The following is a 13,357-nucleotide window of genomic DNA, read 5'->3' as shown; positions in this document are numbered from 1 at the left end:
TGTGTGTGTGTGTGTGTGTGTGTGTGTGTGTGTGTGTGTGTGTGTGTGTGTGTGTGTGTGTGTGTGTGTGTGTGTGTGTGTGTGTGTGTGTGTGTGTGTGTGTGTGTGTGTGTGTGTGTGTGTGTGTGTGTGTGTGTGTGTGTGTGTGTGTGTGTGTGTGTGTGTGTGTGTGTGTGTGTGTGTGTGTGTGTGTGTGTGTGTGTGTGTGTGTGTGTGTGTGTGTGTGTGTGTGTGTGTGTGTGTGTGTGTGTGTGTGTGTGTGTGTGTGTGTGTGTGTGTGTGTGTGTGTGTGTGTGTGTGTGTGTGTGTGTGTGTGTGTGTGTGTGTGTGTGTGTGTGTGTGTGTGTGTGTGTGTGTGTGTGTGTGTGTGTGTGTGTGTGTGTGTGTGTGTGTGTGTGTGTGTGTGTGTGTGTGTGTGTGTGTGTGTGTGTGTGTGTGTGTGTGTGTGTGTGTGTGTGTGTGTGTGTGTGTGTGTGTGTGTGTGTGTGTGTGTGTGTGTGTGTGTGTGTGTGTGTGTGTGTGTGTGTGTGTGTGTGTGTGTGTGTGTGTGTGTGTGTGTGTGTGTGTGTGTGTGTGTGTGTGTGTGTGTGTGTGTGTGTGTGTGTGTGTGTGTGTGTGTGTGTGTGTGTGTGTGTGTGTGTGTGTGTGTGTGTGTGTGTGTGTGTGTGTGTGTGTGTGTGTGTGTGTGTGTGTGTGTGTGTGTGTGTGTGTGTGTGTGTGTGTGTGTGTGTGTGTGTGTGTGTGTGTGTGTGTGTGTGTGTGTGTGTGTGTGTGTGTGTGTGTGTGTGTGTGTGTGTGTGTGTGTGTGTGTGTGTGTGTGTGTGTGTGTGTGTGTGTGTGTGTGTGTGTGTGTGTGTGTGTGTGTGTGTGTGTGTGTGTGTGTGTGTGTGTGTGTGTGTGTGTGTGTGTGTGTGTGTGTGTGTGTGTGTGTGTGTGTGTGTGTGTGTGTGTGTGTGTGTGTGTGTGTGTGTGTGTGTGTGTGTGTGTGTGTGTGTGTGTGTGTGTGTGTGTGTGTGTGTGTGTGTGTGTGTGTGTGTGTGTGTGTGTGTGTGTGGAAAGAGATGGCATTAGACAAAGCGTCTTTTTGCCACAGAATTTTGTTATAGATATGTTTAAATTTTTATCTTAGAATCATTTATAAACTTGATTAAGATATTAAATATAGATTTGTCAGAATAAGATAAAAGATTGCTGATGCTAACTGGAAGGCTAATGTTAAGGTTAATTAAACCTAAATATAAGTTTTGAGTCTGATCCCTATGATTAAGACAATCCAAGAATACATGGTTCAGATCCCCGATGGACTCATAGTTACACGGACAGAAGGGAGTTTCATAGATTCCAATCCTATGTAGATGCTCTGGAAAAAGGCCATGGTTAAGTTTTAGCCGGGTTATTAATGAGGAATGTACTTTGTTATAATTGTAGTTAAAATGAGGTATACATTTGGGTAATAATGGGTGAATAGAAAAGTAATGATTTCTTGATGTCTGCTGAACATCTTCGTATTTGGACCTCCATCTCTCCCTGCCAACACTTCTGATAACAGAAAATAGGTCTTTGAAGTTGAAAATGTTTGTGATTTCTGGTATGTCGGATGTATTTTTTGCCATTCCGTCCACTATTTCGTTTCCAACCACTCCGCTATGTCCTTTAACCCACAGTAAAGTAACTGTTTTTTTAGTGGATTTTAGATTATGTAATGTTTTTTTGATATCAAGAATACTGGAGTTTTGGAAATTATCTAATGGATGGCTACAAATAGCTTGTAGTACTGCCTGAGAGTCTGAGACTACTACAACGTTCTCTAGGGACCAACCCTAGCGAGTTGGTCTGCGCTAATTCAAATGGCAAGTACCTAGTTTTTTCGAGCAGGGAAGCATGTTGCTCTTTAGGCACATACATATTTTAATCTAGTAACATCGACTTGTAGTCATAATATTTTATCATAAGGTATAATGTAAGCCATATATTTTGAAGTTACCACCTTCATTGGTGTGCTAGTTACAACTACTTTGCGGAATGCACTGAAGATGTTCTGTTCAGAACGAAAACGTTTTGCAATCCATGTGGATGACTTTTAGAAGTTTTAAATAAACTATTTTATACCAAAATACAATTTGAAGTTTTTACTTCTGTATAAGTTATATATATATATATATATATATATATATATATATATATATATATATATATATATATATATATATGTATATATAAAACTAAGACCTAGAAACCAATTGGCAATGTTTGTTGTACTTCCAGTGTTTTTATTTTTATTTTATTTTCTCTTTTTTGTTTATATACTGAATGTTTCTAATTAATTTAATTTGTCAATGCTTATTTCTTTATTTGTTTAGTCTCATGTTTTTAATTTTTGTAATACTTTATGATAATTATACAGCGCTCCTTGCCTTGACAATTCTTATGTAATTTGTACAGGTGTGGAGTGCAATGTTTTTGTTTTGTGTATTATCTATTATGATAAATAAATAAATATATATCTATAAGAAGCTCAAGTCATCTCAAAACTACATTAACCCTTTAATTGAGAGTATCTTTAATTTCTATTCACTTTGTGAATAGAAATTAGGAATGCCTTCTATCTCTTTCAAATTATGCCAGTCTGTAGCAATGTATAGTATCCATTTAAACAATTAAATTGTTAACAACAAATCTCTCCCCAAAATTTCGGAATATCATGCTGAAGATTCTGATACAGCTAAAACACATAAAAATCAGTTGTAAAAAAATCCCACAGACTTCAATCTGACACAAAACCCCCCTTGCCCCTAGACTAAAATGTCTGTGAAAGGCATTTTAATTAATTTCCTTTAGCAATAGATATAAAAGAAATGATTTATGATCAATTTAAAATAGTCATTAAATACATATTCGAAGTATATTAATATTACTTTGTCTATAGTAAGATATTTTAAGAGGCTACCTACATTAGCGCGTCATTAATTTTTTTTCGAATGTTCTGCTAACTTTCAACAGTGTGGCAACAGTGCGTCAGCTATACGACAGGCATGATTTGAGTTTCCACTAGACTTGTGTTATGGACGGATTTTACGGGCTGTGATTGGTCGTATTCAAATCAATGACATATTTGATGACATTTAAAAGAAATACGTCAACAACCGTAACCCTGTTCACCCTATTTTCTCGTTTGTTTTTGTTTATGCAGTGTGTTAATGTTATACAAAAGAAAAATATGTATTGATATTTTAGTTATTAATCTTGGATTTTGAGACTATTTTATACTTGTTTATTGTATTCATTTTTAAACAGCCATATCAAGTTGATTCATTTTATACTGACTTTTCCAAGGCCTTTGACAGAGTAAATCATGAACTCCTGATTCAAAAGCTTAGCTCCTATGGCATAAGTGGACCTTTGTTGCAGTGGTTACAGAGTTATTTAACCGAAAGATTTCAACAAGTTCGAGTAAACCACTTTTACTCACAAACCTTTCCAGTTAAGTCAGGTGTACCACAGGGGTCCCATTTGGGTCCATTACTCTTTAATATATTTATTAATGATATTACCAACTGTTTTCACGATTGTAACGCCTTGCTATTTGCTGATGACTTGAAGTGCTTTAAAGTTATAAAAAATCATTATGATGCTGCCATATTGCAATCAGAACTGAATAACCTCTCTGCATGGTGTTCACTTAACGGTATGAACCTTAATTCAATCAAATGTCATGTAATTAACTTTAACCGTACTCACCACCCAATATTATCAAACTATTACATTGATGGCCAATTGCTCAACACTGTTAATAAAATCAAGGACTTGGGGATTACACTGGAAAACTCTCTTTGTTTCAATACTCACATCATCAATGTCATTCAAACATCTATGAAAATGCTGGGTTTTGTAAAAAGAACAATTCGTGATTTTACAAACATATCCAGTATTAGAGTTCTTTACTTCTCTTTGGTCAGGTCTCACCTCGAGTATTGTTCTTCAGTGTGGTCCCCACACTACTTGGTCTACATTAGGAAACTTGAACAAGTATAAAATAGTTTCTTCCGTTACATTGCTTTTAAGCTTCATACCTATCAAGATTACGCTGTATGGCAGCATCAACTGCAGGTCCCTTCTCTTGCAAGCAGGAGAAAACAAAGGGACCTTTTGCTATTATTCAAGATCTTAAATGGTATATGCAGTTGTTCTCAACTACTTAATAAGATCGCACTGTTTGTACCACCTCGCACCACTAGACAAGTGCGAACATTTTATGTACCATTCCACAGGTTTAATTATTCACTTTTTTCGTTCGTACCCAGAGTCTTGAATTTAGCAAACTCCCTTTACAATTTACAACCGTTCGACAACTCCATCAGTCGTTTTAAAAGAAATTTACATGGGATCAATATTTGAGTGAAGCGTCTGTAATTTGTTAACTTGGTTTTATGATATTATTTCATAGTACATATTTACTTCTAATTTTATATTTATATTTCTGTATGTCTGTTTTTTATGTTATATTATGTTATTGTTTTTTTTTGTACACTATGTATTTTTGTAGAATTGGGCTTGCCCGTAAAATAAATAAATAAATAATAGTACATTGTTTACCGGGTAGGAAAAGCTTAACATTCCTGGACGACTGTGAAGATTGCTAAGTCGAGGCGCAAGCCGAGACTTAGCAACACAGAGTCCAGGAATGTGGCTTTTCCTACGAGGTAAACATACTATTTTTCCGCAAATCGTTTAAAATTCGACAGATATTGATTGATTTAAAAAAAAACGCGATAATTTTATTCCCAAATAAATGGTGCTTTGAAATTCTTAATAAAATTACTTGGGTTACTATGGAAACGTATTGAGGTTGAATTGTCAAACTTGACGCTTATAAATTTAATACTAACAACTGTACGGAAATATCATTTCCTTACAGTAAGGAAATGACATTTCCTTACAGTAAAGAAGTCCTGACTTTTTCTTCAAGAAATTTTGACAGGAATGTCAAAATTTCCTGGCGATTTGCGGAAAATATTATTTCCAGCAAAAGTTATGGAACGTTTACAGATAGTAATATTTATAAAAAAAAAAAAACAAATTACTTTCTGTTTGCTTCCTATATTTTGTAAATTTTTAAAGCTTCCTCTCAGACTCATTTGAGAGTTCTAAGAACTTATCCAAATGATTCTATGAAGCTTGTTTTCAAGGTAAATATTGATGTTAATATATTCACTTTCTAACTTTATGGGTTTTTTATTTTGTAGGGATGAATAATTAACATTGGAGAGAATTTTTAAGTATTTTGCTAAGCAACAAATGTTGTGTTCATTTTGATTTAAAGTTCAAAACATATATTCATATATTGTAAGATATTAAATAGATTTTTTTTATTACAGAAAGACTATTGATGCCATCACAATACTCAGGCTAATTTGCCTTCATCGAGTTCATCAAAGACAAAAAATCCGTCATCTAAACATGTTAACTGTCAGGCATTTTTAAGAATTACAGTGAAACAATCAAGTATGAAAAGGTAAAGTCTATTTGCTAATCTGAGACACAACTACTGTCTAGTGACGTTGGTAATTTTTTTTGAGAAGTTAGGTTGCTAAACATAACTGGAAAAGACTACACAACCAAACATAACTACTCGTAACCAATATTATTATTAACAGTAAACAGGCATAAATAACATAACATACACCAATCAATAATTATTTATTTACACCTTTATAATGTATTGATAACAGATGAGAAAAGTATTTATTGTACAAAATAAAAATATTTTATAGAAATAAATTCCACAAAATTTTATGAGTTTAGTATACACTCCCATTATTTCCAACAATTATTTTTTTTAGTGAAAGATTAAGTTGATTTGAGCAGTTAATAGTGTTGGGTAGAAATTTTTGTGTTGTAAAGACAACACTTATATATTACGATTATAGATATTAAAGCTGCTTTTGATTCTATAAATAGAGAAATAATATGGTCAGTATACCTGCAAAGCCCACAAAAGATAATAAGCGTGGCAAAAAGTACATATAAAAGTATATAGAAATGTACTGGCTAAAGTACAAATAAACGGAAACAGATCGCCAATAATAAACCTAAGAAGAGGAATAAAACAAGGGGACAGTCTCAGCCCAGTTTCATTCATATTAGTAATGGATCGAGTAATGAAGAGTGCTAAAAGAAGGTCAAGGCAAACAGTCAACAATAGGGTATAGGAATTTAGTACCAGTGAAAATGGAAGGATTACTATATGCAGAAGACCTAGAAATAATAGCAAACGATAAAGAAAAAATGCAAAAATTAATGAATATATGGGTGGAAGAAATAGAAAATTTGAAAATGGAGGTAAATGTAAAGAAAACGAAGACCATGTAACTTAACATAGTAACCCAAAAGAAAAAGGAAGAAATAAACCAAACGTTATTTAGTCGCAAAAATGAAATAATGGAAGCAATCTCGACGTTTGAATACCTGGTAGTAATAATATCAGAGGATGGAAAGGTAGACAAAGAAATCTCATACAGGGCGAAAAAAGCAAATAAGATCTACTATGCACTAAATAAAACAATATTTGGAAAGGAAGAAATAGAGAAAGAAATAAAACTAAAGGTATACAATGCAATATACGTACCAACTTTAATATTATGAAAGTGAAACATGGGTAAACAATGCAAAAATAGACAGTACAATAAGCGCAGCGGAGATGAAGCAGTTGAGAAAAATAGCAGGAGAAACAAAATTGGACAGAATAAGAAATGAGGATATTAGACAAAGGCTAAAACAGCAATCGATAATAACGAAGATCCAAAAAAGAAATTAAATTGGTATGGACACATTAACCGAATGGACCAGGGAAGACTAGCAAAGCAGGTGATGGAATCAAAAAGGTATGGTAAAAGAAGGAAAGGGAGGCCAAGAAAAAGGTGGATCGATCAGATTATAGAAATTGGGCAGGAAAAACACATAAACAAATGAAAGAGTTAGCAAAGGACTGCAAGAAATGAAAGAGATGGATAGAGGATGCAAAGACCTCCGATACCCCTGAGGGGCATAAGGAGTTTCGAGAAAGAAGAATTTTTATTAAGAATTTGTCATTCAGATAGGTTCTTCTAAACTGTGATGGTAATTCAATGGCTTCTCCAAATAACGCTTCTACAGGAGTGGATCTCATGGCACCTAGACAAACAATCAATTGAATTCAGCAATTGTTCGTTAAATTTATTTTCTTTGATAAATTGGTGCTAGCAGATGCATATAAGATGCTGGCATAGTCTATGATCGACCTTATGTATGATCTAAAGAACAGCTCACTAATAAACAATTTAAAAAACGTTCTATTTGTTTTTTTCTCTCTATATCTACCATTAATTCCATCATAAAAGTTAGTACGACTGTTTATTTTATGGCAATTCATTTAATTAAATTAAATATGTATTGCAGTTTAGGCAGGGGAATAGCCACTCTCGTATTAAAATTTCCTTCTGAAGTCTCCGAGCCAATTTAGTACATCAGATCAAATAAGTCTGAAAGTTAATCATACATTTTTACGACACAAATAAATATAATATTATCTCTTTTATAGGTATTAAATTATAGTATTTAATTTTCTTATAACATTACTACCCCCTAGTTATATAATTTTTGCTGAATGTAGATCGGAGAAAACTATAAGTACTTAATAAAAAACAGCAAACAAAGTACGTAAATACTCTGAAAAATATTAACTTTACATTTATAAATATATTTATATTATGTATTATAATATTTATTGTAGAAGAACTATAACTTTACAAATTAAAAATGTAAATATGTATATGTATAACCTTAAAACTGTAACAATCAACAAACGAGAGAGAGCAGATTCATTCAAGATTCCTAAATGTCCTTGATTTGAATACGACCAATCACAGCCCGTAAAATCCGTCCATAACACAAGTCTAGTGGAAACTCAAATCATGCATACGACAGTGACATTATCCCATCAAAAACGAAGGCACAATATTTTGATAACAATAATTATTACTCATAGGCGCGCTAAATGTTGCCAAGTCAGTCAAGTTCGATTTCTTGTTATAAATAATCGATTTTTAGTAATTCTAATGTGACCCAAAATCTAGTCGTGGGATAAAAAAGTTTATTTGAAGAAAGTGTATTTTTTGTTCTTCTTAATGGAGGTACAGACTCGTTTTTTAATACATATTTCATTTAATTATAGAGTAATTTCCACATACTAAGATATTTCTCAAATTGGGCTCTGTACCGCCATTATTTACTATATTACGAATATGTGTGCAAAATACCTCGACAAAATATTCAAAATTATAGTTTTCCGCGCGCTGATGTTGCCTCTTAACAATGCGTGACTGTTCTTAATCTATTTTCTTGTGACATTTTTGTAATTAACTATTTTTAATAAATATGTAATAATAAATATTAATAAAATTGCCAATATTTAACGCAACTCATAAATATTGCCAATATCATTTTAAAGTCTTCTACTTTAAAATGTATAATAATATATGTATGTCTGAATTGCCAATATAAATGAGTCAGATTAAATAAATTATTAGAAGAATTTCGGATTGGACTAGAATAGTGATGCGGCTGCAGTTTCGTGTTGCAACGAAACTGAAAATGGTTATTCATTTTTGATTACAAGAATTTTTTACTAAGCAACAACATTTTTGTTAATTTCATTAATATTTTTTGTATTTTGACAACGACATCCGATTTGGACGTCGAAACGTTAATAAAATTATTTTTTTACTAAAATTGTGGCTTATTTCCCATTAAAAATAGTTAATGGCTATCATTATTAGTATTTATATAGACCATTTATTAAAAAACATTTCCAGGTGAAATAACATTCTTGAGTAGTAAAAAAATGTGACTTGTTACTTTAGATATTTAAAATCAATGTTTTAACTAAGAAATTTAGAGAAATGATAAAAACGACACTAGAGACATCTACAGATAAAATCTCAACATATACCTTGTGGTTGTTGGTCTTGGTGCAGTAAAACAAGTGATAATGATTGAAAAAATTCAATCTTTTAGGCCACCACTAACCACAAATTCAAACTTACCTGAATTAGTTGATGTATTACCTCCTCTACTATTACGTGTGTTCCTGATCCTTCTTAGAGAGCCTTGTCTACGCCGCCGGTGAGGCCGGTTATTATTCGCACCAGGAGTCTTCTTCCACAAATAGTAGAACTCCACCAATTCCGGCTAAAAACAATAACATTTCAAGAACTATTGCCTACGGAAATAAAAAATTTTGATGAGAAGAAAGTTCGAAAGGACCCCGCAGAAACCTTATGGGAAATGGCTCTCTGTCAAATGCTCTGAAACTTTGGATTCTGGTAGTCCTTGATGTGTAGAACAAAAGACTCAATGGACGCGTAGCTCCAAAAAATCATGGTTTTAAGATAATAAGCCTCTGAAGTTATAGGTAGAGTGAGCACGTTTGAGTTGGAAAAAATTCATTTTCTCGAGAATGGGCGACTCTGGAGATAAATTACGAATCAGATTGATTTTTATTTTTAAATTATAATTTTTTGGCATATACAGTCCCTGGCCATATTATTATGACCACCTATGAATTTGTACAAAAATCAACTATTCCACTAAGTACGTTTTGTTTAGAATATGATTTTTAAATTTAATGTTGTTATGCAATGTTAATGTTATTCCTTAACTATAATATATTTAATAATAAACAGCAATAAAATATTTGAAAATATTACATACTTATTTATATTTTTTTAATATTTTGTTCAACTTCTGACCTTAATCAGATGGAAAATATTTGGGAGCTTTTAAAACGAGAAATTTCCGATGAAAACGTCACTAACGAAATTGTTTTGATTAAAGGACTAATATATCGTTGAAACCACAATGACAAATTGAAGCAAAAAAAATTTAGCTGCAATCAAAGTATGCCAAGCCGGGTACTAGCGGTAATCAAAGTTAGAGGGGGCTCAGCCAAATATTAAAAAAATACAAATATGTGATCTTTTCAAATAGCTTATTGCTGTTTATTATTAAATGTATTATATTTAATAATAAACACCAATAAAATATTTAAAAAGTATCACATATTTTTATTTTTTCAATATTTTGCTGAGTCCCCTCTAACTTTGATTACCGCTAGTACCCGTCTTGGCATACTTTGAATGCAGTTAAATTTTTTTTGCTTCAATTTGTCATTGTGGTTTTAACGATATATTAGTCCTTTAATCAAAACAATTTCGTTAGTGACCTTTTCATCGGAAATTTCTCGTTTTAAAAGCTCCCAAATATTTTCTGATTATGGTCAGAAGTTGAACGAAATATTAAAAAAATATAAATATGTAATATTTTCAAATATTTTATTGCTCTTTATTATTAAATATATTATAGTTAATGCATAACATTAACATTGCATAACAAAATTAAATTTAAAAATCATATTTTAAACAAAACGTACGTAGTGGAATAGTTGATTTTTGTAGAAATTCATAGGTGGTCATAATAATATGGCCAGGGACTGTATATCATACTAGTGACGTCATCACTCTGGGCGTGATGACGTAATCGATAATTTTTTTAAATAAGAAAAGGGGGTCGTGTGACAGCTCATTTGAAAGGTTATTTAATTCTCTATTCACTAATATAAACATTAACATAATTATTTATACATTGTGCCCAAATTTTTTTAATTAAATTAATTGAGACAAAAGGAAGAATGTATATAATTTATTTAATTCGAAATACATTTTACTGTTGTCCGAAAACAGAAAAAAATGTTTATTTGATAAATAAATATTGTTTTTCGCTTAAATTCAATATTAAAGCTCCTACCCACTTGCCTGTTAGCAGTTTGAACATTTAATTTAAGCGAAAAGCAATGTTTATTTTTTAAATGAACATTTTTTTTCTTTTTCTGACAGCAGTAAAATGTATTTCGAATGAAATAAATAATATTCTTATACATTCTTATTTTTGTCTCAATTAATTTATTTAAAAAAAATTTTGGGCACCCTGTATAAATAATTATGTTAATGTTTATATTAATGAATAGAGAATTGTATAACCTTTTAAATGAGCTATCACACGACCCCTATTCTTATTTAAAAAAATCATCGATTCCGTCATCACGCCCAGATGGATGACGTCACTAGTATGACATACATGCCAAAAAATTATAATTTAAAAATAAAAATCGACCTGATTCGTAATTTATTTCCAGAGTTGCCCATTCTCGAGAAAATGAATTTATTCCAAATCAAACGTCCTCACTGTACCTATAACTTCAGAGACTTATAACTTAAAACCATGATTTTTTGGAGCTACGCGCCCATTAAGTCTTTTGTTCTACACATCAAGGACTACCAGAACCCAACGTTTCAGAGCATTTGACAGAGCCATTTCCCATAAGGTTTCTGCGGGGTCCTTTGGAAATTTCAAAATTATTGTCTACCTCAAACAGGTCAAAATCGGGTAGTAAAAGTCTAACCAACTAAAGAAAAAGGCCAGTACAAAGCCAAAATCTTGAATGGATCTGCTAATTTACAATTTGAATTAAACGCCATAACACTTTTTTTAACCCTCGTAAGGCGGTGCGGGGTGCAGATGTACCCCAGACCTCCTTTTCTCACCTATCTTTTTTAATAAATTTTTTTGATTTTTGTCCATTTTTTTATTCGCATTAAATTCAATTCTAAACGCATTCCACCCATTACACCGTTTAAAACTCTTAGCGTTTAATTGCTTTTTTTTTAGCAAAATGACTCTAGGGTACAAATGACGAAAATTTCATATCCTGAATTTGACGTTTCTGATGTTCCACATGGAGCTAAGAGAGCTAAGGGACAAGGTCGGTGTTACTTATGTCAGAGAAAAAAGACCGAAAGTCCTGGCTTAATTGTATTGTGTGTAAAAACTTTGTGTTGCTCACTCTGTGAAAGATTTCATGTGTTTGTCTTGCAACGATAATATTTTTTTTAAGAAGAAATGAGTACTTTTTTGTAAAATTATGTTTCATAGGATAATAAACAAGTCCTAATTATGTTTTAAATCAATTTTCCCGACGTTTACATATAAAAAATGGATATACAGATGGGGTCCAAATGCACCCCGCACCGTTGTTTACGTAAGAATCTAAGCACCGCCTTACGAGGGTTAATAACAATTTACTCAGAATGTATACGTTTTATTTAAAGATTTAATATGTGGAAGCTTGTATACAGTAGCACCAGCTATCCAAGAGACGCATTTATTCAGCTCAGCGGAGTACTATTGTTGGAGGTCTGGAATAAGAAACTTGTACATTTTTGTTTTATTACATAATAATGTTCAGTTTCGTTTAAAAATAAGATTTTCAAAATTTCCCACCTCATAATAACTTAAAAGTACAAATTTAAAACCTTCTGTGTATTTAAATCATTTCAAACGATCGAAAAAGCGCGCGACCCATTGTGACGTCATATCATAATATTTTGTAATGATAATTCTCCTGTCTCATATAAAATGATATACAATTTTGTTTACTTTGGAGTTTAGAGAAGTTATTGAAGAGATAGTATTGAATTGTGTGTGTGTGTGTGTTTACCACGGAAAATAAAAGTAAATACTAAAGTGTTGTTTACTACCATTGTGTTAAGGTACAACCATTAAAACCCCCAATAAAATATTTGTTAGATTACCAGTCGATAAGAAACGGCGTTTAATAAAGTGGTTTCATGCATGTTGAAAGAACAATAAAGACATTTTACTTCATTCTCAAGGTCTTCATGAATGTGAAAATAATTTTAATGTAAGTATTTAATGTGTGTTGTTTGTTGTTAATAAATCAAGTGTATTATAAACAAAAAGAAAATATAAGTTTTGATATATTTTGGTAGATGTACATTACAGATTAAATGATATTTACCTATACAATATTTTTCTAGAACTGTTTTTACTATAAAATTAAAATAAACTAATCATAAATAATAAAGATTTATGTTCATAATGAGTAAGTTATCATACTGCCTTTTAGAAAAACCCTCTTCGGCCATTAAAAAAAAAACTCTTAATAAATCATAAAATGATTACAACAAGTAAACGAATATCAAACATAATGCATTAATGGCGCGAACCTCAAACATTATAATGATATGACGTCACGACCAATGAGGGCACTTTCTGGGCTGGTTGCTACAATTTTAATTTTCCTTACGATTTTAATCGTCTTTAGGGGCCAAACGAAAGACAAAAACAACTTTTTTTCTTTGATATTTATTTTAAATTATGTTCTGGTGTGATTTTATAGTATTTTTTCGAATTTAAATTTTTATGTAAGTTCCTATTCCATAAACAAGGGATCTACCTGTTTTAT

General features: G+C 32.1%; 1 protein-coding gene across 4 annotated transcripts in view; it reads right to left on the bottom strand.

Annotated features, from left to right (window-relative positions):
- LOC114328098 (arginine-glutamic acid dipeptide repeats protein) overlaps positions 1 to 13,357 on the bottom strand; it is a 220,902-nt gene that overhangs the window by 88,507 nt on the left and 119,038 nt on the right. For all 4 annotated transcript variants that reach the window (XM_028276867.2, XM_050644135.1, XM_028276869.2 and 1 more), the window contains exon 5: positions 9,081 to 9,225. In XM_028276867.2, coding sequence (XP_028132668.2) covers positions 9,081 to 9,225 — 145 coding nt within the window. The remainder of the gene's footprint in view (positions 1 to 9,080; positions 9,226 to 13,357) is intronic.

This window comes from Diabrotica virgifera, chromosome 2 (genome assembly GCF_917563875.1).
Source record: "Diabrotica virgifera virgifera chromosome 2, PGI_DIABVI_V3a".
Classification (NCBI taxonomy): Eukaryota; Metazoa; Arthropoda; class Insecta; order Coleoptera; family Chrysomelidae; genus Diabrotica; species Diabrotica virgifera.
Note: the sequence above shows the minus strand (reverse complement) of the source record. Positions and strands in the feature narration are given on the sequence as shown.